This window comes from Mobula birostris, chromosome 2 (genome assembly GCF_030028105.1).
Source record: "Mobula birostris isolate sMobBir1 chromosome 2, sMobBir1.hap1, whole genome shotgun sequence".
NCBI lineage: Eukaryota > Metazoa > Chordata > Chondrichthyes > Myliobatiformes > Myliobatidae > Mobula > Mobula birostris.
Genome location: NC_092371.1, coordinates 79,492,189 through 79,519,215, shown reverse-complemented (window position 1 = coordinate 79,519,215; position 27,027 = coordinate 79,492,189). Strand labels below are relative to the sequence as shown.

At 42.8% G+C, this 27,027-nt stretch overlaps 1 protein-coding gene across 1 annotated transcript in view; it reads left to right on the top strand.

Annotated features, from left to right (window-relative positions):
• LOC140210667 (deoxynucleoside triphosphate triphosphohydrolase SAMHD1-like) overlaps positions 1–25,883 on the top strand; it is a 72,838-nt gene extending 46,955 nt beyond the window's left edge. The window contains 8 exon segments of the mRNA XM_072279838.1: positions 660–751; positions 1,143–1,231; positions 1,234–1,257; positions 6,212–6,351; positions 22,871–22,963; positions 23,699–23,803; positions 24,489–24,626; positions 25,860–25,883. Coding sequence (XP_072135939.1) covers positions 660–751; positions 1,143–1,231; positions 1,234–1,257; positions 6,212–6,351; positions 22,871–22,963; positions 23,699–23,803; positions 24,489–24,626; positions 25,860–25,883 — 705 coding nt within the window.
• The last annotated feature ends 1,144 nt before the right edge of the window (positions 25,884–27,027 follow it).

Genomic DNA, 27,027 nt, shown 5'->3' with positions numbered 1-27,027 from the left:
TTACCATAGCAGAAATGGATAATACAAGGGGGCATAATTTTAAGGTGATTGGAGTAAAATATAGTTGGGTGTCAGAGGTAGGTTTGGCTAACTAAGAGTGATGGGTGTGTGAACTGTTCTGTCAGGCATTGTGGTAGATGCAGATACGTTATGGATATTTATGGTACTCTTGGATAGGCACATGGATGGAAGGAAAACGGAGGGTTATGTAGGAGGGAAGTGTTGGATTGATTGTGGAGTAGTTTCAATGTTCAGCACTGTGGTGTAATGGTCTATGTTCTCACTCATTCAGAACTTGCTGACCTTTTAGAAATGCATCTGCAGATATAAAAACAATTTAAAGTTAAACATGGAAAATTAAGCAAAATGGGGAGGACGGGCCACAACCAATAGAGGTACAAGAGGTTTAAGAGTGGTGTTGGGACAACGGTCAGTTTACAGAAATGGCTGTTGGATAATTATTTGACATTAAAATCCCTGAATGAATGGGGTATGTGATGGAGCAGAGATATTGGCATCTGTCGGATCTGTGAACGGGCATAAATGTCATCATCATGAGATTGGTGAATAACTTGCGTGTTGATACTCTTCAATGCCTGGGATCTGTTCCTGACACATACAGGGTGAAGTGATCTCTCATTTTCCATCTTGTTCTACAGGTAGCTGACGACTTGTACAACATGTTTTACACACGTAACACCTTGCATCGCAGGGCCTATCAGCACAAAGTGGTCAACATCATTGAGAGCATGTGAGTATTCCTGCAGTGTGGCTGGTACGGTGCTTTCACTCATTTTACACCCTTGCGTCCACCCACTCATCTTCTCCCAGCCCTTGTGCTGGTGAAAGGCACTGGCCTGTGTGAAAGGCACTGTCACCACGTGGGTCAGCCTTTGGCTACTAACTGACAGATAATTTGGTCACGCCCTTTACTAACCAGAACGTGGTGTGTTTGTTGCAGTGTTCACTCGGGTGTTGCTGATGAGTAGTGAATCTGAAGACATGTTTCCTTCACATTCCTCTCCCATAACCCAAGTATGCTGAGACCATTCCCACATCCATTTCTTGTGTTTGCTGTCAACATCATGAGGAGGCTGTGGGACAACAGTACTGACACGATTCTAAACATGTTCATCCATTAGGATCATGGAAGCAATGGTGTTGGCAGATCCACACATCCTGATCAGCAGCTCGGGTGGGAACCAGTATACAATGTCAACAGCCATTAATGACATGAGGCTTACATTAAACTCACAGGTGAGTACTCCTGTCCTTATGTCTGACCAGAATTTACTCTTTAATCCTGAATGTTCACTTCACAGGACAAGGCCATCCAGCCATTGCTACCTATTTGTGAGTGCCCACCAATAAATCCCACTGCCCTGGTCTTTCCCCTGTTGTCCTTCATTCTTTCGCTGTTTATTTGAAGATCAAACTCTGTTTTGCAGGTGTTTCTGGGCAAGCCTTGTCATTACTCTAGCCTGCTGCATTTTGTTATAAAATAGCACCCCGTATTCTATCTGGTCATCTTCAACCTGGCACATGAAAATGGAATTCTCAAACTCCCAGTAACTGCACCCGCTCTGCTCTTTTTCCCCTTTGTTCTTTCCTCTCTTCAGGCTAAAGGCAGCAACTGGTGAAACAGTTTTATACTCAGGAAGGGGAGATGGTCAGCATCATGATGGTGTAGCTGTCATTTTGAAGAAAGACATTGAGAAGTGCTTGCCGGAGTGGAAATCAATCAACAGTAGAATGATGAGAGTCAGGCTGAGAGGGAAGGTAGTGAACATGACTGTGATCCAGTGCTATACTCAGACTAATGATAGTGGTATTGAAGAAAAGGACGGCTTCTATGAACAGCTGCAATTGGAAGTAGAGTTAACACCATGCCATGGAATAATCGTCATCATGGGAGATCTAAACACCAAAGTGGGGAATAACTGGGGCCTGTAATGTGCTGTAGATTTCTATGTTCTATGTTCTATCAACTTGCACTTCACAAGGGACATGGGCACCATGGATATGAAACGATGAATAACAATGGTGAAAGACTGTTAAAATTCTGTGCCATGAACAATCTGGTCAAAGTAGGGACCCTCTTTCCACACCATGAAATCCATAAACTGACATGGTGCTCACCCAGCAGACGCGACAACAACCAGATTGATCAAGGGCCCACTCCAAGATGGCACTGGTGTACATTGGCGACACTCAGCGGGCTGCAGGAAATTGTACTTGTTCTCCTCTTAAACATACTCCTTTTGAACCACTCTTACTGCATCTGCAGAATATAAATTTCCTCTTAACAGCAGACAATGAAATTAGAATTAGAATTAGACTATGCAGACACACGGTCCTCTTTTATTGTCATTTAGTAATGCATGCATTAAGAAATGATACAATATTTCCTCCAGTGTGATATCACAAACACAGGACAGACTAAGACTGAAAAAACTGACAAAACCACACAATTATAACATATAGTTACAACAGTGCAACAATACCATAACTTGATGAAGAAGTCCATGAGCACAGTAAAAAGTTCAAAGTCTCTCAAATGTTCCACATCTCACGCAGACGGGGGAAGGAAGAAAATCTCTCCCTGTCATGCCCGACCACAATCCGTCTCTGAATCATCCGAAAACTTCGAGCCTCCGATCAGCTCTCCGACACTGAGTACTGAGCGCCATCTCTGTCCAAACGATTTGACCTCAATCTCGGTTGCCAACAGCAGGCAAAGCCAGGGATTTTTAGGCCTTCCCTCCGGAAGATTCCCAACCACGCAGTAAAGACAGCAGCGAACGAGCGTTTCAGAAATTTCTCCGGATGTTCCTCTGTGCTTTCACGTCCGTCTCCATCAAATCAGAATTGTCCACAGCCCTTATTTAACGGATACGATATCATTGATCATCAATGATCTTCAGATCACACGTTCAACAATTGAATACGGACCGGTTCAGCGTGGCGCCTTTAAGGGTCAACGGCATGGCTGAAAGCACAGCAGGAGAGATTGAATTCAAACCAGGCTGAAGTGCAGGAGGGTAAGGCATCCTCTGCCCACCATCTTGTTGGCGAACGTGCAGTCGCTGGAAAATAAGATTGACAATCTCAGGACAAGGCTACTGTCTCAGAGGGAGATAAGGCAGGTCTCAGTTGTTGTTGCACTGAAACTTGGTTAAATGTAGACACACCTGACGCAGTGGTACGACGGGAAGGTTTTACAATTTTCAGAATAGATCTGAGAAGGAAAAAGGCGGCAGTGTAAGCTTTTCAGTCAATTCTCTTAAGCAGATCGACTTTGGGTTATTTCAACTTCTTGTCTCCTGAATGAGGACAATTAATGATTAAATGTAGACCATTCTACATGGAGATCTCCTCCGTGATCCTGACTGCAGTTTACATACCACCAGCGGCTGATTATCAGCAAACATTTGTGAAACTGCATGAAGCTGTCTGTGAACAAGAAACAGACCATCCTGATGCATTGTAAATGATAGTCAGTGACTTTAACCAGGTCTGTTTGAAGGGAGATCTGCCCAATTATCACTTGCATGTGATCTGTTGCACCAGAGGTCCCAACGCACTAGACTACTGCTACACTACAATGCAGAAAGCCCATTGTTTGTTCCGGAGACCACATTTTGGCAAGTGGGATCATTTGGCTGCACTTCCACTACCTGAATACAGATAGAGACTAAAGAGGAAGACTCCAGACATCAAGACAAGTAAGAGGTGGTTTCGGGAGGCAGAGGAATGGCCACAGGATTGCCTTGAGTCAGCGGACTGGGCCGTGTTCAAGAACTCATCTGAGGTGCTGAGTGACTTTGCCAGAGTCATTACAAACTTTATTAAAACAGCAATGGATGAGTGTGTCCCCACAAAATCCTTCAGGGCTTTCGCCAATCAGAAACCCTGGATGAACAATGAAATCTGGAATATTCTGAGAGCCGGATTAAAGGCATTCAAGTTTGGAGATCAAGAATGCTACAAACGATGTAGGTATGATCTCCGGAAAGCTGTCTCTCAGGCGACGTGGAGATTCCAGACTAGACTGGAATCAAGGAGGGATGTTCAACAGCTGTGACAGGGTTTGAATGCCATAACCTCCTACAAAGTTAAATCTTGTGACATAGGGGACAGCAGAACTTCACTTCCTGATAAGCTCAATGCCAAACAGTCATCATTTCATCCAATGAGCCTCTGGAAGATCCTCTGTATTTTCTGGCCAAGAAGGTTCTCCAACCATGCTCTTCTCTTTCAGTGTCATCAAAAGGAATTGGCCACAATCATCATGAGGAAACATTGGAGATGGATTTGGCACAAGATGATAAGAGAGGCCAACTCCATCACCAAAACAGTACTTCATTGGACCCCTGAAGGGTGGAGGAAACACAAGACACCAAAGACAACTTGATGCCACATCACTGAGGCGGAAATGAGGACCCTGAATTACACTTGGCGCACAGTAGAGAACATGGCCATGGACAGACAGAGACTGTGGATCTTCTTTGCTGCCCTAAACACCAGCTGGGTAACAGGCGGTAGCTACAAAATAAAACAAATTATACACAATCAACCTGGTCATAGTATTGGTAAATGTGGTGACTAGGCTTCTGTCAGCTGCTTCAAGAACCGAATGGTTGAAGAACAGTGGCTGTTCCGGAACTTCACTACGTACACATTACTGCACCTTTCGATTACTCCTCCAGGCAGAAGGCAGTGAGACTTCCCTTCAAACAAGTGACGAAAGTAAGAATCCAGAGTAACAGAAGACCATTTGGTCCATCGAACATTCTCTACTATTGAAGACCATGGCAAAAATTCTATCTCTGCAGCATCTCTGTATTCCTTGATTCCCTTACAAAAGTCCACTGTGGGCAATGTACTCAGAGGATGGGTGATGTAATGGTTGGTGTCAGGGTCTGTAGTCTAAAACTATAACATTGAGAGATTTTAAGCAGAAAACTGTACATTACTAATCACTTTTCTAAATTAATGCAAAATCATCCCTTTTGTTTGGAAAAGTACAAACTCCCTGGACGCAGAACTCGGAGTGGACTGTTAACAACAGGACGTCCAGTCTCCTGGCATTCAGGATGAGTTAGTAAATTGGATTTTACATTGGCTTCATAGGTGAACCCTGAGAGTAGTTTGTAGATTGTTGTCTCGCTAACTGGAGGCCTGTGACTAGTGTGGCGTAGGGATCGGTGCTGAGTCCATTGTTGTTTGTCATCTATATGACGGCATTCCGCAGTTCAGCTCATTTAGAGGATGATAAGTAATATTTTGATTTCTGTACTGCTACTCTTGCTGCTATTGAGATTTGTTTTTCCTTTTGTGATGTGTTTGTGCTAGTTCCAGTAGTGTTTACTTGTGGCCTTGCACATGTGTGTCATCTCATTGGTTTAAAAATATATATGTGAAACCTTCATCTGAACCAGGAAAAAGCACATAATAAATTTTTAAATAATTTTAAGAATTATAAAATGAATCTCAATAGCAGTAAGTAATAGCAATGTAGAAATCAAAATAATACTTACCATCCTCTAAATGAGCTGATCTGTGGAATGTCGACAGACTAAGTTTAATTCTGACTCAACATACTCTGACTCTCTCAATGTACTGTTCCCTATCGCAACACTGGCCACCAGCCGTGGTCTAGCCTTGGACAAAACACTCAGCTCTTGCACCAAACAGGTGCCCCTTTTATACCCATCAAAACCCCTTACACTGGTACTTTTACATGCATGTGATACCTGCACCATGAATTCAGCTTCCAGTGAAAGTCATGTTTTCACCATCTTCCACTGTTATGGCTGTACACGTGTACTCCCCTAATTTTCTCAAACTTTGCTGTCAACTGGGTCTCTTGTACTCTCCTAAATAATCTCACTGAAAATTAGCACCATTCTGTCTTTCAAACTTCCGTTTTCTTTTAGTGTATACCAAGTAGGAATCACATTGAACTTTTTCCTATGGTACAGGAACGGGCCAAAGTGACTCAACAGAATAACAGTTTGGCATGTACAGGATAGGCCTGGGTCTGTGTCGTATTGCTCTATAACTGTATAACTCCATTGCTAATCAGTACGAATCACACATTTATCTTCCTAATTCGCTTTAAGTCAACCAGAAAACAAAAGTTTGTTAGATCAGTGCAATTACATGTTGTTACAATGTTTGTCTTTGATCTTGTATTTTGTTTTTACAGACAGTATCTTTGAACAGATTCTGAATTCCTCTGAACCTGAGCTGGAAGAGGCACGGACAATCCTGAAAAACATCATAAACCGCAGATTGTACAAATGTATTTGGCAGACACAGGCTAAAGAAAGGAGAACAATTACACGGGTAATTATTACTTTGGCTGGTAGACTCTTCAAAGAATTCCACCAAATTTATCAGGCAAAATTTTCCCTGAAGGGAACCATGCCTGCTACACCCTATTTTAACATGTGCCTCCAAGAAGCAGAAACCACATCCTTAACAATCAATTCCAACATTTTCCCAACCACTGAGATCAAACTAACTAGCCTGTAATTTACTTCCTTCTGCCTCTTCTCCCCTCTTGAAGAGTGGAGTGACATTTGCAGCTTTCCAGTCCTCCGTAACCATGCCACAGTCCATCGATTCTTGAAAGATCAATACTAATGCCTCTACAATCTGTTCAGCCACCTCCATCAGAACCCTGGAGTGTACACCATCTGGTCTACGTGACTTATCTACCTTCAGACCTTTCAGTTTCTCCAGCACCTTCTCCCTAGTAATGGCAACTTCACACACTTCTGTCCCCAACTCTCTCAAACTTCCTAAATGATGCTCCTGTCTTCCACAGTGAAGACTGATGCAAAATACTTATTCAGTTCATTGGCCATTTCATTGTCCCCCATTTACTACTTCCCCAGCATAATTTTCTAGCAGTCCAATACCTACTATCCCCTCCCTTTTACACTTTATATATCAGAAGAAACTTTTGGTGTCATCTTTCATATTATTGGCAAGCGTAACTTCATATTCTATCTTTTCCTTCTTCATTACTTTTTTAGTTGCCTTCTGTTGGTTTATGAAAGATTCCCAATCCTCTCACTTCCCACTAATTTTTGCTGTATTAGATGCTCTCTCTTTGACTTTTATGTTGGCTTGGACTTCCCTTGTCAGCCAGGGTTGCATCATCCTGCCTTTAGAATACTACTTCCAGCTGAACTAAAGTCAGTGACAATTGTGTCATACGCATCCAGATTTAAAGATGAATCCCTGAATACAGTCCAGTCTACCGATTCAAAGCAGTCCTACAACCGCCCCTGTGTTTCCCTTGTCCATACCTTCTGGGTCCTCACTACTGGTGCTGCAGTCTTCAGTCTCTGCCTGTATTCAGGGGGTAGAAGTACAGCCAGGTGATCAGACTTTCCATAGTGAGGGCATGGAAGAGCACGGAGGGCATTCTTGATGATGGTGTAACAATGGTCCAGTGTGTTGTTTCCTCTGGTACTACAAGTGATTTGCTGATGGTAATTATTTAGTGAGTTAAAATCTCCCAAAATGATGATGAAGACATCAATTTCTGCTGTTTCGTGCATGTTGATCCCATTGCTCAGATCATCCAAAGCCTGTTTGACATTGATTGAGGTGGAAAGTACACTGGTTCCAAAATGATCTCAGAAATTTCCTGCAGCAGGTAAATTGGAAGGCACTTAATTGCGAGATATTCCAGGTCTGGTGAGCAAATTTGGGACAGCACTGGTACATTTGTGCACCAAGAGGAGTTGATCATGAGGCACACAGCTCCAACCCTGCTTTTGAGACATCAATAGTCCTATCCTGACCGTGTATAGTAAACCTGTCAATCTGAATCACTACATCCGGCTAATGTTCTCTGATATAGCACCCTAGTGCTGAGACCTTCAGTTTTATTCACTAGAGACTGTAGGTTTGCCAGCAAGACAGTTGGTATTAGGAGACTACAAATGCATTTCCTTAAATGCACTTGTATTCTTGACCTGCAGCTATGTTTCCAACATGGAATCCAATTTCATAGGGACGTACAGAGGCCCAGCTACTGTAACTTATTGATTAGCATTGTGGGAATGATGGTGTAAAATGCTGAGCTATAGTCAATGAACAGCACCTTGACATAGGCGTTCATATTGTCCAGGTGAACTAAGGCTGTATGAAAAGTCATTGAGATTGCATCTGCTGTAGACCTATTGTGGCAATAGGCAAATTGCAGTGGGTCCAGGTTTTTGCTGAGGCAGGAATTGATTCTGGCCATGATCAACCTCTCAAAGAATTTCATCACACTAGATGTGAGTGCTACTGTGCGATAGTCATTAAGGCAGATCACACTACTCTTCTTGGCACTGGTATAATTGTCACCTTTTTGAAGTAGCTGGGAACTTGCGACCATAGCAGAGAGAGGTTGAAAATTTCCTTGATTACTCCCGCGAGCTGGTTGGCACAAGTTTTCAGAATCTTACCAGGTACTCCATCGGGACCTTCTGCCTTGTGAGAGTTTATCCTCCTTAAAGACAGTCTAGCATCGGCCTCTGAGACAGAGATCACAGGGTTACCGGGTGTTGCAGAGGTTTTCACAGCTGTAGTTATATTATCCCTTTCCAAGCGGGCATAGAAGGCTTTGAGCTCACCTAGTAGTGAAGCATCACTGCCATTCATGCTGTTGGGTTTCACTTTGTAGGAAGTAGTGTCATGCAAACCCTGCCAGGGTTGACATGCATCAGATGTCACCTCCAACCTTGCTCAGAATTGTCTCTTTGCTCTTGAATTCACCCTCTACAAACCATACCTAGCTTTCTTGTACAGAGCTGTGTCACCAGATTTGAATGCTACAGATCTATCCCTCAGTGGACGACATACCTCGTGGTTCATCCATAGATTTGGTTTAGGAATGTACAGCCAGTTTTCACAGGCACACGCTCATCCACACAGGTTTTCATGAAGCCAGTAACAACTGCAGCATACTCATCCAGATTCGAAGATGAATCCCTGAATACGGTCCAGTCCACCGATTCAAAGCAGTCCTGTAAGCGTCCCTTGTCGACATCTTCTTGGTCCTCACTACTGGTGCTACAGTCTTTAGTCTCTGCCTATACTCAGGGAGTAATACAACTAGGTGATCAGACTTTCCGGAGTGAGGGCGTGGAATATCACGGTAGGCATTCTTGATGCTGGTGTAACAGTGGTCCAGTGTGTTGTTTCCTCTGGTACTACAAGTGATTTGCTGATGGTAAATACTTAGTGAACTTTTCAAGCCGGCCTGGTTAAAATACCCCAAAATGATGGTGAAGGCATTAGGGTGTTCTGTTTCATGCATGTTGATCCCATTGCTCAGATCATCTAAAACCTGCTTGACATTGGCCTGAGGTAGAACGTATACCACTAACAAAACGATCACAGAAATCTTCTGTGGCAGGTAAATTGGAAGGCACCTAATTGCGAGATATTCCAGATCTGGTGAGCAGAATTGGGACAGCACTGTACGTTTGTACACCAAAAGAAGTTGATCATGAGGCACACACCTCCACCCCTGTTTTTGAGACATCAATAGTCCTGTCATGACAGTGTATCGTAAACCTGACAACCTGAATCGCTGCATCCAGTATGGAAGGGGTTAACCAGGATTCTTGGAAGCAAAGGATGCATGAGATCCTAATGTCCCTCTGATACAGCACCCTAGCTCTGAGATCTTTGATTTTATTTACTGGAGACTGCATGTTTGCCAGCAAGATAGTTGATATTGTGAGCCTAAAGCTCCATTTTTTTTAATGCACTTGTATTCCTGACCTGCAGCCACGTTTCCAACATGGAATCCAGTGAGAAGTGCGACTACAATCAGCTTTGTTTCCATTGGTTTTTAGCAGTGACAGTTTATTCAATTGCATTGCAACATCTTTATTGACTGTACAGACCTTGGATGTATTTGTGATTCCCATCTGTATCAGGTTGAAATGGGAATATTTAATATCCATTGAGCTCTGGTACTGCTCGAGATCGCCACTCAATAGGTGCCCCAGAAGTCCACACAGGCTGATCAGTTTTGGCCAGCTCCTCTCTCATAACTCCGCAATTCCTTTTATTCCACTGTAATACTGATATATGTGACATTAGCTTCTCCTTCTCAAATAGCAGGGTGAATTCTATCATATTGTGATCACTGGCTCCTAAGCATTCCTTTACCTTAAGCTCTCTAATCAAGTCCAATTCATTGCACAACACCCAATCCACAATAGCTGTTCCCCTTGTGGGCTCGACCATGAGCTGCTCTAAAAAGATGTCTTGTAGGCATTCTACATAATCACCTCTTGAAATCCAGCATCGGCTTGATTTTCCCAATCTATCTGCATATTGAAAACCCCCATGACTATCATAACTTTGCCCTTTTGGCATCCATTTTCTATTTCCGCTTGTAATTTGTAAACCACATCTTTGCTACTGTTTGGGGTCTTTTTACCTTTGCAGTTACTGAGCTTGACCCACAATGACTCTACACCTTTTGACCCTATGTCACTTCTTTCTAATGATGTGATTGCATTTTTTCCAATAAAGCCACCCAGTCCCTCTGCCTACCTACCTGTCCTTTCGATACAATGTGTATCCATCGACGTTACACTCCCAGTAATGCCCACAGCGTCCTACATGCTAATCTGTAACTGCTACAGGTTCATCTATCTTATTCCATATATTGTGTGCATTAAATACAACAACTTCAGTCCTGTACTCATCACACTTCTCAATTTTGACTCGCCTTTACATTGCTAGTCATCCCATTGTCTGCAATTTTGCCGAATCTTCAGCCTGTCCATGCAGTTTCACTACACACTGCCTCTATTTGTTTACCAACTGCCCCGTCCTCAGCCCTATCTCTCCAGTTCTCAACATCTTGCCAAATTAGTCTAAATTCTCTGCAATAGCTCCAGCAAACCTGCCTGCAAGGATATTGGTCCCATTGGGTTCAGGTGCAACCCCATTCCTTTCGTACACAGCTTTCCTGCATCTATCCTGTGAGCTCCAGTCTGTGGATTTCAATAGAACCTCTTGTTCCTCTAACCTCAAATCCAAGTTTAGTCTGCTTAATTTCTCTGCCAACTCTGAAAGCATTCTTGTGCAGCTCTTCTACAGTGTCATGCATGTCCTTTTGCCAATTCAGGAGACCAAAGCTGGATCAGACTCCATGTGGGATTTCATTTGGGCCAAAGACAAATGCAACAACATGTGTCCACTGTCACTTATCCAGTACTCACTATGGTCTTAGAGAAAAGGTCAAATTTCCTTTTGCCTTTCCTAATTTCTTGCTCCACTTACACATTGGTCTTTACTGCCTTGTTACCCAATCTGACCCTGCTTATCCCTCAATATCCCTCGGGAAGAGGAGGAAAGAAATTCTGCAGCGTAACTGCAGAAAACTCGGAAGAAGGCTGAAAAGCAGGACCTCCAGGGTGGTTATCTCCAGTTTGCTTCCAGTTCCTCGTGCTGGTGAGGGCAAGAACAGGGAGATAGGGGATCTGAATGTGTGGCCGAGGAGCTGGTGCAGGAAGGAGGGATTTGAATCCTTAGACCACTGGGATCTGTTTTGGGGTGAGGATAAATTGTACAAAAGGGACCGGTTGCACCTTAACAGGCGGGGGACCAGCATTCTGGCAGGCAGGTTTGCCACTGCTACACGGGTGTGTTTAAACTAAGTAGTGCGGGAGAGGAGAGGAAATATAAGGATGGAGTTAAAGGGAAAGAGAAAATAAGGAAAGTTAAGAAAGGCAACAGAATTAACGGGGCAGAAAGCTCAGGAAGGGATCGGAGAGTATGGCCAAGTGCAATAGGAATTGATGTGAAAGGTGAGGGGAGTAATGGATCAAAAGTATTATATATGAATGCACCAAGTATAAGAAATAAAGTGGATGAGCTTGAGGCTCAGTTGGAAATCAGCAAGTATGATGTTGTAGGAATAATAGAGACATGGCTGCAAGAGGACCAGGGCTGGGAAATGAATATTCAAGGGTATACGTCCTATCGAAAGGACAGACAGGTGGGCAGGGGGGGTGGGGTGGCTCTGTTCGTGAGGAATGAAATTCAGTCCCTTGCAAGGGGGGACATAGAATCAGGAGATGTAAAGTCAGTATGGATAGAACTGAGAAATTGTAAGGGCAAAAAGGCCCTAATGGGAGTTGTCTACAGGCCACCAAACAGTAGCCTGGATATAGGGTGCAAGTTGAGTCAAGAGTTAAAATTGACATGTCGCAAAGGCAATGCTACGGTTGTTATGGGGGATTTCAACATGTAGGTAGACTGGAGGAATCAGGTTGGTACTGGACTCCAAAAAAGGGAGTTTGTGGAGTGCCTCTGAGATGGATTCTTAGAGCAGCTTGTACTGGAACCTACCAGGGAGAAGGCAATTCTGGATTTAGTGTTGTGTAATGAACCGGATTTGATAAGGGAACTCGAGATAAAGGAGCCATTAGGAAGTAGTGACTGTAATATTGATGTGACTCAGACACCGCTGTAGATTGAACAACCTCGTTTATTCACCAGACTTCCATTTTTTAAACCCTTTTTCTACGTCCTGACATCATACGCACTCTGACGCTACGAATACTCACACAATACATTACATCCCCCCCTCAAGATTTTTTTTTACAACACTGTGAATTACCAAAACAATGCCTCTAGGTATGCCCTTCTTTCAGGGCAACAACTATGACATAAAAAAATCTTACCTTCTTGTACTGTATTCTGCATTGTATTTTACAATACTAACAGCAGTGTATTTTCTTTTACTAACATAGACTAATCAACCTTTTATTTCACACCTTGGAAATTATGACATGTGTGACTTTGCCTCAAACTGTATGTCTAGTCTCTGTATCTAGCTGGAAGTTTGACTTGTCTCCCAGCCCGTGTGTGATCCAACTGTGACTGTGCTTGACCTTCATCCGTGTCAGTCTCTCGAGTGGCCTCTGTGTCTTTGGGGTCGCATCACTCTTGGTGTCGTTTGTTTCCATGTCTGTATATGTGGAAATGTCCTGTGCACCTGTACATGGAAACTCCCTCTCTCCTGTCTTCAGCAGATGTTTCCTGTTCCTCCTGTAGACTCTTCCATCCGGCGTGCGAACTATGAAGGATCTTGGTTGCTGATGTCTGTTCACAACCACAGCTGGTTGCCAAGTGTCTCCTCTCTGTATTCTGACATTTTCACCTGTATGCAGATCTGGCAACTGTCTTGTATGTCTGTCACAGTAGCTCTTTTGCTTTATTCGCTCGCACTTTTGCTTGTCATGTACTTGAGCATTACCTTCAGGACTCAGTAGAGTTGTGCATGTTGGCAGTTTGGACTTCAGACGATGTCCCATCAACAGCTGCGCAGGAGAGAACCCCACACCCTCAATCGGTGTGTTGCGGTATTCAAGCAGAGCAATGTAAGGGTCACCGTTGCTGCTATGTGCCTTCTTGAGCATGTTCTTGACAGTTTGTATAGTTCTCTCTGCTTGTCCATTAGACTGAGCGTGCCCTGGACTGGAAGTAACATGTTGAAATTCCCAGCTTTCTGAGAACCCTCTGAACTCACCACTGACATATTGTGGACCATTGTCACTAATGACAATATCTGGAATACCATGTCTTGCGAATGTCGACTTCATTGCGGTAATGACACCTCGACTGGACGTGTCACTTAACTTGGTGATCTCTGGATATTTTTGAATAGTAGTCCACACAAAGCGGATGTTCTGCACCATTGTAGTGAAAGAGATCTGTGCCAATCTTCCCCCATGGTCTTGCTGGTAGTGGGTGGGGAAGCAGAGGCTCTCTCATCCTGCAGTATAACAGCTCCTATTCCTTCTGAACTGGCATCCACAGACATCATCACTGGTTTATTGACAATGCAGAGATGGAGGATGAAGATGATTGGACTCAAGATCTGATAATAAACAGGAGGAAAGTGACATTTAAGCTTGACACTGGGGCAAAGTGCAATGTAATGTCGGCAGAAACATTCAACTCACTGGACATCAGAGGAAGACTGGAAAAACCCACCTGCAAGCTTGTTGCATATTTTGGCCACAAGACAGCGCCACTGGTCAAAAAAGCACTCACCTGTGAATACAAGGGTCAAAAACACAAGATCGAGTTTGAAATAGTACAGCAACATGTTTCAGCAATACTGGGCAAAGCAACGTGCACAAAGCTAGGCCTGGTGAAGCGAATCTATGGTGTTGAAAAAGAAAATGACATTCTCAAAGACTTTGATGACTTGTTTTCTGGATTAGGATTTTTACCAGGGAAACACCATATCCAGATTGATCCAACTATTGCACCAGTCGTGCACGCCCCGAGAAAGATTCCAGTAGCTCTCAGGGATCAAGTAGTGGAGGAGCTACACAGAATGGAACAGATGGGAGTCATAACAAGACAAATGGAACCAACCGACTGGGTGAATAGTATGGTGACAGTGGTCACAGAAAAAAAAGACAAAGATTTGCATGCATCCACAAGATCTCAACCAAGCCATCAAAAGAGAGCACTATCCGCTGCTCGCAGTTGAAGAGGTTGTCTCCCGCATGCCTAATGCAAAATACTTTTCAGTATTAGACGCAAATCAAGGTTTCTGGCAGATCAAGCTGGATGAACAAAGTTCCAAATTATGTACTTTCAACACGCCCATAGGGAGATATCATTTCCTGCGTCTACCCTTTGGGATTTCTTCTGCATCAGAGGTATTCCAGAGATCCGTGGCACAGATGATTGAAGACCTGGACGGGGTGGTCAACATCATTGATGAGTTGCTGATATGGGGTGACACAATTGAGGAACATGGTCAGAGACTGAGGAAGCTCCTGGAGAGAGCACGTGAGTACAACCTAAAACTGAACAAAAGTAAATGTAAGATCAGAACTACAGAGATCAAATACATAGGTCATGTGCTCAGTGCTGATGGGCTAAAACCAGATGATGAAAAGGTCGGAGCTGTGGTACAGCTACCGCCACCTGAAGACAAGTAAGAACTATTGAGGTTCATGGGCAGGATACAGTATCTTGCCAAATTCATTCACAACTTATCAGAGGTCAGCACTCCACTCCGAAAGATACTAGAGAGCAACACTGAATGGCATTGGGAAGACAAACAAAAGAAAAGTTTTGACACATTGAAGCAGTTGGTTACCAATGCACCAGTACTCAAGGAACGGGAAACATCTGCTGAAGACAGGCGAGTGTGAGTTTCCATGCACAGATGGACAGGACATTTCTACATATACAGACATGGAAACAAACGACATCAAGAGTGATGCGACCCCAAAGACACAGAGGCCACTCGAGAGACTGACGCGGATGAAGGTCAAGCACAGTCACAGTTGGATCACACACGGGTTGGGAGACAAGTCAAACTTCCAGCTAGATACAGAGACTAGACATATAGTTTGAGGCAAAGTCACACATGTCACAAGTTCCAAGGTGTGAAATAAAAGGTTGATTAGTCCATGTTAGTAAAAGAAAATACACTGCTGTTAGTATTGTAAAATACAATGCAGAATACAGTACAAGAAGGTAAGTTCTTTCTCGGTTCGCAGTAATCTTGAAACTTTTTTTCCAATACTTCAATTTTTTTCTTGCTCATCATCTAGGAAGACAAACGTGTTGCAAACTTTTATTGCCTCTTCTCCTGCTACGTGCAGAAACGTAGCACACTGCACTTTCTCTGTCTTTTCAGCTAGGCCGCTCGCGTTGCAAAACAGCTCAAACTTCTGGATCCATATTTTCCAGTTTTCAGCAAGATTACCTTGTAGACTTAAACTTGACGGTGGCTGTAACTGTGACATCTTTTACGTGTCTTCTCTTCCTTTTTATTTTTCGCGTTTTCTTCTGACACCATGTAATATTCATGTGACTCGGACACCGCTGTAGATTGAACAACCTCGTTTATTCACCAGACTTCCATTTTTTAAACCCTTTTTCCATGTCCTGACGTCATACGCACTCTGACGCTACGAATACTCACACAATACATTACAGTGACCGTGATATTATGAGTTTTAATCTACAATTTGAGAGGGAGAAGGGAAAATCGGAAGTGCCGGTTTTGCAGTTGAACAAAGGGGACTATGGAGCAATGAGGGAGGAGCTGGCCAAAGGTGACTGGAAAGATACCCTAGCAGGGATGACAGTGGAACAACAATGGCAGGTATTTCTGGGAATAATACAGAAGGTGCAGGATCAGTTCATTCCAAAGAGGAAGGAAGATTCTAAGGGGAGTAAGGGGCGACCGTGGCTGACAAGGGAAGTCAAGGACAGTATAAAAATAAAAGAGAAGTATAACATAGCAAAGATGAGCCGGAAGCCAGAGGATTGGGAAACTTTTAAAAAGCAACAGAGGATAACTAAAAAGGCAATACAGGGAGAAAAGATGAGATACGAAGGCAAGCTAGCCAAGAATATAAAGGAGGATAATAAAAGCTTCTTTAGGTATGTGAAGAGGAAAAAATTAGTTAAGACCAAAGTTGAGCCCTTGAAGACAGAAATGGGTGAATTTATTATGGGAAACAAGGAAATGGCAGACGAGTTGAACAGGTAATTTGGATCTGTCTTCACTCGGGAAGACACAAACAATCTCCCAGATGTAATAGTGGCCGGAGGACCTAGGGTAACAGAGGAACTGAAGGAGATTCACATTAGGCAGAAAATGGTGTTGGATAGACTGATGGGACTGAAGGCTGATAAATCCCCAGGGCCTGATAGTCTGCACCCTGGGGTACTTAAGGATGTGGCTCTAGAAATCGTGGACGCATTGGTAATTATTTTCCAATATTCTATATATTCAGGATCAGTTCCTGAGGACTGGAGGGTAGCTAATGTTATCCCACTTTTTAAGAAAGGAGGATGAAAGAAAACAGGGAATTATAGCCCAGTTAGCCTGACATCAGTGGTGGGGAAGATGCTGGAGTCAATTATAAAGGATGAAATAGCGGCACATTTGGATCGCAGTAACAGGATCAGTCCGAGTCAGCATGGATTTACGAAGGGGAAATCATGCTTGACTAACCTCCTGGAATTTTTTGAGGATGTAACTATGAAAGTGGAGAAGAAAAAGCCAGTGGATGTAGTGTACCTGGACTTTCAGAAAGCCTTTGATAAAGTCCCACATAGGAGATTAGTGGGCAGAATTAGAGCACATGGTATTGGGGGTAGGGTGCTGACATGGATAGAAAATCAGTTGGCAGACAGGAAACAAAGAGTAGGGATTAATGGGTCCTTTTCAGAATGGCAGGCGGTGGCTAGTGGGGTACCTCAAGGCTCGGTGCTGGGACCGCAGCTTTTTACTATATACATTAATGATTTAGATGAAGGGATTAAAAGTAACATTAGCAAATTTGCAGATGACACAAAGCTGGGTGGCAATGTGAAATGTGCGGAGGATGTTGAGATAATGCAGGATGACTTGGACAGGTTGGGTGAGTGGGCAGATGCATGGCAGATGCAGTTTAATGTGGATAAATGTGAGGTTATTCACTTTGGTGTCAAGAACAGGAAGGCAGATTACTATTTGAATGGTGTCAAGTTAGGAAAAGAGGAAGTACAATGAGGTCTAGGTGTCCTTGTTCATCAGTCACTGAAAGTAAGCATGCAGGTACAGTAGGCAGTGAAGAAAACTAATGGCATGTTGGCCTTCATAACAAGGGGACTTCAATATAGGAGCAAAGAAGTCATTCTGCAGTTGTACAGGGCCCTGGTGAGACCACATCTGGAGTATTGTATACAGTTTTGGTCTCCAAATTTAAGGAAGGACATTCTTGCTATTAAGGGAGTACAGCAGAGGTTCACGAGGTTAATGCCCGGGATGGTGGGATTGTCATATGTTGAAAGATGGGAGCGACTGGGCTTGTATACATTGGAATTTAGAAGGATGAGAGGGGATTTGATGGAAACATATAAGATTATTAAGGGATTGGACTCGCTAGAGGCAGGAAACATGTTTCCAATGTTGGGGGAGTCCAGAACCAGAGGGCACAATTTGAGAATAAGGGGTAGGCCATTCAGAACAAAGTTGAGGAAAAACTTTTTCACCCAGAGTGTTGTGGATCTGTGGAATGCTCTGCCTCAGAAGGCAGTGGTGGCCAATTCTCTTGATGCTTTCAAGACAGAGTTAGATAGAGCTCTTAATGATAGCAGAATCAAGGGATATGGGGAGAAAGCAGGAACGGGGTACTGATTGTGGATGATCACAGTGAATGGTGGTGCTGGCTCGAAGAGCCAAATGGCCTACTCCTGCATCTATTGTCTATTGTCTAATATGTGTTGCATATAACACAGCTAAATCAGCCTCTATTCTAATGTATACTGATGTGGTATCAGACGCATGGGATGTTTGGCTTGCGTTTGCAATACGTGCTGTATGTGCGTTAGACACACTCTCCTCAGGGCGTACATCATCCTGTAACTCATCAGCTGTATCCATGGTTACAGACTGTTCTTTGACTTTGTAAATATTTTCATTTTCCCCAGGGAACTGACCTTCCACATCACATATATGTTTAATTACTCTCCGTGTTGCCTTCCAGGTTACTGCTTCCAGCTGAACTCATCTTGTCCCAGACAAAACAATGGCAGTTTCAATTCAACTTTTCAACAGATTTAAGGGTCAAACACTTCAGGAAAACACTATAGAGCTTTTCACTCCAACCTAGTCAGACACAGCAACACTGACCATTCAATGCTTTGTTTCAAATCCAAAATACACAACATGAATCAACAAGCTGCTCCAAGCTGTGGTGCTTCTAATTTCTCAGCATATCCAAAAGCTGATGTTCATTTAGTATAACTACTAGAAAAGTTTTGCTGACAGAAAAGTAGTGACAAAAATAATCCAAAATCAAAACAGAACATTTGCCTCTTACCTGCGACCATATGGACTGTTATACTTGGGTGATGTGCCCACTGCTCCACTGATTGCTCCAGAAGTCGAACCTTTCATTTGACCCTCTATTAGCAATTAGCAAACATGTAACTAGGCATTCTGTCTGTCTAGGTACCATATCCGATGCGGACTTTGGTGACCATGGTTTTCCATATAGACCTATCCTTCGTTTTTTGGATGACTTCCATTTCCTCGATGTGTAGCCACCTGGCTATGCTTTTGATGTACATAAGCCGAGGTCTTCCTCTAGGTTTGCTCCCCTCAATCTTTCCAGAGAGTATGAGTTTTTCTAGTTCATCTTTCCACATGATGTGTCCTAGGAATCTGAGTTGTCTTTCTCTTATTGTTGGTATGAGTGATCGAACTGCTTGGGCTCTTCTGAGAACTTCTTCATTTGAGGTGCGTGTGGTCCATGATATTTTTAATATTCTCCTGTAGAACCATAATTCAGCTGCTTCTAGTTTCTTTTCCATTGCTGGGGAAATGGTCCAGCATTCACTTCCATAAGTCAGGATAGAATAAATGTAGCACTGCAGTATTCTGTTTTTAGTGTACATGCTCATCTTTCTGTCTGTTAATATGGTCTTCATTTTTTGGAAAGTTTCTTTCGCCATTGCTATTCTGTATTCGATATCTGTGTCGCACATGCTATTGCTTGTTATTAGGCTGCCAAGATATCTGAATTTGTTGACTTGTTTGATGTTTGTATTTCCGATCTTGATCACACATTGTGGGATGTTTGTCTTTCTGGAGATGACCATGCTTTCTGTCTTCTTGGTGTTGATTGAGAGGCCTCTGCGATTACTTTCTGCTGCCACTGTAGTGAGTAGTTCTTGAAGTTTTGTTTCTGATTCAGCTATTAGTACAATGTCGTCAGCATATCTGATGTTATTTATATTATGGCCTCCAATTGTGAATCCTTTGATGTCTTTAATACTTCTCAAGATATTTTCACTACACAGGTTGAATAAGTCTGGCGAAAAGACGCAACCTTGCCTGACTCCTCTCACGATATTCACATACTCACTTACTTTTTCTTTTCTGATGGATGCTGTCTGGTCCCAGTGTAAGTTTCTTAAGAAACATATATCTTTCCCATCTATGTCAAGATCTTGAAGCATTTCCAGGAGATCTTGCTGTCTGAGAGTGTCAAAAGTTTATGTATAGTCGATGAAACATAGGTAGATGTCCTTTTGTACCTGGATTGCTCGTTCACAGATCATCCGTAGCATGAAAATTGCATTTCTGGTTCCAGTGTTTTCCACAAAGCCGCATTTTTCTTTACTGATTTCTGATTTTATACAGCATCTTGCTCTCATCATGATTAAAACATAGAAAATAGAATATAGAACAGTACAGCACAGTACAGGCCCTTCGGCCCACGATGTTGTGCCGACCTTTAAACCCTGCCTCCCATGTAACCCCCCACCTTAAATTCCTCCATACTACTCTGAGAATAATTTTTGCCACGTGGCTCATCGGGCTTATTGTACGATGTAACTCACATTCTGTTGCTCCCTCTTTCTTTGATGATGAACACTGATTTACTTCAATCATCAGGTATCTCCCCATGATCATAGGTTTCATTTGCTATTTCTGCTATTTTCCCTATTCCAAAATCTTCTAAGGCCAGTATCATTTCAACAACGATGTTGTCTGGACCAGTTGCTCTGTTATGTTTTGTTTTATTTACGGCTGCTCAAATTTCTGATTTTAGAATGCTATGTCCTTCAAGATTCTTCTTTATGTTCGGTTTTCTCTCTTTGGTCTTCAAAAAGTTCTTTTATATATTCTGTCCATCTGTTTAGGATTTCCTCTTTGCTCATAATTAAGCTGTCGTCTTTTGCCTTGATGCATCCACTTGCTGAGCAAGGTAATTTCCCCGTTAGTTCTTTAATCTTACTGTGCATCAACTTTGTTCCAGAGTTATGGGTTTGTTGCATTTCTATCTCTGAGCATTTCTCATTTAGCCATCTGTCTTTAGCTTCTCTGCATTTTCTTTTTATTGTCTTATCAGGTTGTTTGTATTCTTCGCTGTCTCTTGGTTTGATGGTCTGTTTTTGTTGCATCAATTGTATTATAACTTCAATTTTCCATTTCTTCTTACTTTTCCGATCTTTTCGTGGGATGGTTTTTTTTGCAGCTACAGCCATGGATTCCTTCAGTATGTCCCAGGAAGATTTGCCTCCTTCATCCTGCAGCAATTGAAAACGATTTTTCACCTTGATTGTGTATTCTGTTTTCAGATGAGGGTTGTTTTGTAGTTGTTGATAATCCAGTGGTTCTGATCTTTTTGGTTTCTTTAATTTTCTCATCTTTATTTCATTTTGCAAATGACTGGTATGTGGTCGCTTCCACAGTCTGCTCTAGGGTAGCTTTTAGACTGACTTATCGAGTTTTTGAATCTGTTATTGATTGTTATGTAGTCAATTTGATTTTTGCTGTTCCCATCTGGGCTTCTGCATGTCCATTTCCTTCTTGGATGTTGTTTAAACCAAGTGTTGGTGATTATCTGATTGTTTGTTTTACACCATGATGTCAGCTTTTCTAAGCATTATTGAGCGTTATCTCGGAAGTCAGCAAATAATATGAGCTGCATCAGTCCCAAGCTATAAACTGCAATGAAATAAACAAGAATATGCAACTTAGTCCCTTCGATTTACCCCACCCCCACTCATGTAGCCAGTTACCATCATAAACATAATAAACCCCACAGCATAGAAGTACAAAGCAGAGAGAGAACAGATACATTGCTCCTACAATAATTTTTGAACAGATTTTCTGAAATGCTTCATTTTTTTCAATCTCTCTCTGTTATACGTTTATTAAAGTAAGCAATTGCAACTCCTTTTCTAACAAGTATCATTAGCCCCTCACTGACAGCCGGTGGACTCAGCAATGAGAAAACCACCCACCTCAAACTCCGTATATCTAGGGTTGGTATGACTTGGGCCCCACCAAAACTGGGAAGTTGGGATGTCTGAGCCATGGAACCCTGATCTGTGTGAATACCGTGCAAATACCGCCCCCATGCAATTAGCTGTTGACAAGAAAGAACAGATGATGCACTGCATACAGTTATAAAGAAAGTATATTTACAAACGTCAGCTTTATCAAACAGTCAGCAGGGAAAAGAAAAGAAAAAAAGTTAAAAAGGGCCGATTTCAGTTAACCCAGTCCAATTGTGCACATCCATTGGAGCTCATCTTGAAGTTGTTTTTAACTCACGTGGTGGACCACGGTCTGCATGAAAGCACACACCATCTTCGGCATGTCACTCAAAATTCATCTTGAACAAATGGGCTCCCCCACGGGGGAATTGGTCCTTCCTCCTTGAAGCCTTTCATCTGAACAAAGCACCTTGTGCAACAGGGATGGTATCCTCAATCATCTTCCCTCCATCTTCTCCCAGCTCTCACCAAAAATACCTCAACCCACACCACAGTGTCCATCACAAAAACCTCTCCATGCAGTGTTCTCTAGAACCTTCTCCCAATCCCGCCATCCTGATTGGCTGACACAACATTCCTAGGTGAATAACATCGCCTTTTATCTTTAGTTCAAGCCCAAACATGCTAAAAGCAGAACAGATTGCTCTTACAGAACAGCTAAAATGAAATAACTACAGCATCGTAAAAATCTTAACCAGGGTGTTACACGATGAATGCACGTAAATAAGCAACAGGACCCTTTATATTTCCTTGGGAATAAAAGTCCATAATTATTGTTACTAATTCATCAATCATTGATAATCCCTGCTCAAAATTATAATGGCATTCGAGAAAATTTGGGCATATGCTCTCAAAAACGTTTGCTCTCCTAGACGGTCATTTGTAACATTACAATCCCTGTAGGGCGTTGACTGTCACAGACTGCGGTCAGTGTTCTATTGTACATTGGATTTTATTTGTACATTTACAAATTTAATCAAACTCACTTGAAATGTTCTCTCTCCATCAGGAGGAGATTGATGATCTGAAGACTAAAGTGGCTGCAGCTGTTTCCTCAGAACCTGGGAACATTCAACTCGAGGCAGAGGATCTCATTGTAAATGTGAGTACTGGCTCGTTAATGATGGAGAGGAGAGTTCTCCATACATCTGGCAGATTGTGCCATTATGGAACCAAGCCCTTCAGCCAGTCATCAGGTACCCATTTACCTCATCCTACCCTCACCTATTTTATTCTCCACATGTTCCTATTGACTCAGTACAGATTCCAGCACTCACCTGCACACCAAGGGTACATTACAGTGGTCACTTAATCTATAAATGTGCACAGTTTGGGATTTGGGAGAAAATCTGAGACCCCGAGGAATTCCCCTTGGTTACAGGGAGAGCATGCAAACTCCACATAGACAGTCCCTGAGGTCAGGATTAAACCCGGGTTACTGACTCTGTGGCAATCACCAAACACCTGTGTACACATCTCATTTGATTCTTCCCTCATTTCCATCAAATCCCCCCAGATTCTATCACTTACCCGCACTGTAGGTGTAATTTACCACAGACATTTAACCCATATGTCATTGGCACGTGGGGGGAACTGGTGCACCTCAGGGAAATTTGCGTGTTCACAGGGAAATTGTGTAATCTCTGTACAGGAGTTCGGGATTGAGCCTGCGCTGTGGAACTAAGAGACTGCACTTCTATTAACAGAGTAACTTTCATAATCGATGGGCTTGTGACCAATGTGATAAAAAATACAGTTTGTTTTATTTTGTGGCTGTCTACGAGAGAATAATTTGTTTTTGACCGTGAATAAATATAACTAAAATTTCTCACACTAGGTTATTCCAATGAACTACGGGATGAAAGAGAAAAACCCCATTACTTATGTTCGATTCTACTGCAAGAATAACCCCAACAAGGCCTTCTCAATCAAAAAAGAGCAGGTAACCTCCCGAGCATCAGAGGTATAAACACATCTGGCTGCTGAAGCAGCGTGTGAACTTGTTTCCTTCCAGCCTTGTACCGGCCACTGCTGGGGGTGTGACCTGGTCTCATTGTGGGCTTTCCAGTCTTTTCAGTCTGCTTCCCAGCCATCATAGTCTCTGGAGATCTTGGCCGTCTCACTGGGATCCAGCTTTGAACTTGGTGTGTCTCCATCTGAACCTTGCTCCACTGCTCTAGGAAGCTTATTGTGGTCAGTTGTCATAACAGGATAGTTTGGACAGGCTTAACGTGCATTTCCTGGACTTTATAAATGTGAGAGGAGAATCGTATGAAACATACGATGTTTTCTTTTTGAAACTGTAGAACTAGGTGTTCAGTTTTTAAAAATAGATGGTTGCTTGTTTAAGAGGTGAGGCAAAGCCTTTTCTCTCAGTGATCATGCATCCTTGGAACTTATTTCTTTGAAGCAGAGAACTTAAGTATTTTTAAGACAAAGGCATGATAAACTAGTGGGTGGTCACTGTGGGTAGTCAAGATTGTAGATTGGAAGTTACAACAGATTAGTCGTGATCTTACTGGAAGGTGCAATAGGCTCGAAGAACTGTGTGGCCAACAACCTCGTATGTTTGTATATCTCCTTGTGGTTGTGGGTATTAATCTTCTCTCTCTCTGGTGCCCACCCAGGTATCTCAGATACTACCAGATAAGTTTTCAGAGCAGCTGATCCAAGTATACTGCAAGGAGACCAACGAGGAGACTGTGCAAGCTGCACGGAGACACTTTGCCAAATGGTGTATTGAGAATGACTTACCTCCACCATGGGTAAGAAGAGTGAGATGTCACAGTGCTACGGTAATAGCTTCTGCAAAGTCGTAAGATAAAATTATGATGGGTATCGATAGGGTAAAAGCTAGCAAGCTTTTGAGATTGGGTGAGATAACAACCAGAGGTTATGGGTTAAGGGTGAAAGGAGAAATATTTAAGGAGATCATGAAGTGGAGCTTCTTCACTCAGAGGGTAATAAGACTGTGGAATGGATTGGTGGATTCAAACTTAGTTTCAACATTTAAGAGAAATTTGGATAGATACATGGATGGGAGGGGTACAGACGGTGGTGGTCCGGGTACAGTTTGATGGCACAAGGCAGATTAATAGTTTGGGATAGACTGGATGGGCTGAAGGCCTGTTTCTGTGCTGTAATGTTGTGTGACTATCATGGGCATACATACCCTGCATACAGATGCCACAAAATTAGCTTTTTGCTGCTCTCTGCCTCCTGCCCAATGGCAACAACAGGAAGAGGGAAGAGGTGCTGAATGATCTCACTGTCCTGAGACATTGCCTCTTGCAGATGCTCTCAATTCTTTCTCTGTTTGGCTGTTATACTCAGGAAATATTAGTGTTGGTTTTCGCCTGCTATGGGTGTGTGAGCTTCTCCAGTCACAGTTTGACGTTTGTCATGCAGGGAGACTGTGGAAATGTCCCCTTTCCTTCCTCAGAAATAATGACAAGGAGAAGATGGGTGGAAGGGGCTTTCGTTGAAAGCTGAGATCAGTGTGGATTTGGAGATGTGTGGCAGTGCAAGGAAATTGTTTTTCTTAAGCCCTTTTCAAGTTTAAATAACATGAAGTGATTTTCTTTTCTCTTCAGAATGGTGGATAATCATTGCATGTTTGTATCTACCTGCAGGACAGTGATGATACTGACCCTGCGCTGGTGTTGTGACAAGCCCAGGAGTGACGATCAATCACATCGTCAGGCGTGGAGCGATAAAGCTGTCTAAGTAGAAAGAGAATGTTGTAGCTCTTCGAGTAGGAAGAGTGGGGAATTTCCTGTGCATCATGTAATTGTTTTATTTCTCGTCCTTGTTGGTTTAATCTCGTAGTTTCCTTGGTTATTTTCTGATTCCCAGTTAACAGAGCGCTTGCTTCAATGGTGAAAAGAAATCTTCGTGCGAAGAAATTGAAATCTAAATGACTTAGGAGCAGGGTAGTTGAGAAGAATTGATTTCTTTGTTAACACAATATCTTATTGATTGATTGCTCCCTGTTCCAGTTGGTAGCTAACCTCAGACTGTAAACCATGTAGTTTGTGTCACCATGCAGAACGTTGCAGTGTGTGGAATACAACATTCACAGTAAACATATCTTCAGTTCACCCACCCCCCAGCTTTCTGCAGGGATGACTCCCTCTGCGATTCCCTTCTCCATTCTCCCTTCCCACTAATTTCCCTCCAGGCACACAACCCTGCAAACAACCTAAAGGCTGCACCTGTCCATTCACCTCCTCCTTCAATTCAGGGCCCTAAATGGTTCTTCCAGGTGAGGCAACACTTCACCTGTAAATCAAATGCGTTGTCTATTGTATACGGTGCTCCCGATGAGGCCTCCTCTACATTGGTAAGTCCCATCATAAACTGGGGAACCGCTTCGTCAAACACCTCCGCACTGTCCGCCACAAGCAGGACTTCCTGGTGGCCAAACTTCTTAATTCTGATTCCCATTCCTGTTCCGACACCTTGTATTCCCCACACCTTGTTGAGCCAAGGTGAGGCCGCCGTCAGGGTGGAGGAGCTACACCTTCCATCCCTTCTGGGAGTTGAGGCGACATTTTGCTTTTGCACTTTTTAATAATCGTCAGCGGAATCACTTGCTTTTTAGCGTCCTTAGGATGCTTTTATCTTGTGAAAAGGCAGCTGGATTTGCACTATAGAAATCAGTGCATTAAAACATGTTTTACGCAAATTCCTTGCCCATATGTGTGGGGTTAAAAGTTATGATTTGTGGCTTTTATAAACTTTAAACCTGTTAAAATTCAAGCCAAGTTTAGTTTCTCCTCCCACTTTGTTGGCCACTTAATGTTCAATCACTGCAGGGTGAGAATGGACCAGTGTGTCCAGGTTTCATTGTAGAACACTATGGATTTCTGACCAATAATGGAGAGCTTATGCAATGTTTTATATGATGGATATAAATGTGATCATGATGTGGTATCATTTGTAGACTCAAATAGGAACACTGTAGATAAGTATTCAGATCGTCCCTTGAACTTCCATTCAGTGTCAAACCCCACCCAACCTGCCTCATTCCCAGCTCTGAAATACAAGCTCATTCGAATCTTCACTCTTCATGACATGCGGAATCTTGTTCAGATATCACAAACATCTCATCCTTGCAGAAATAGAAACTAGTCAACATTGGAAGCCAAATTTTCAGACTGCACA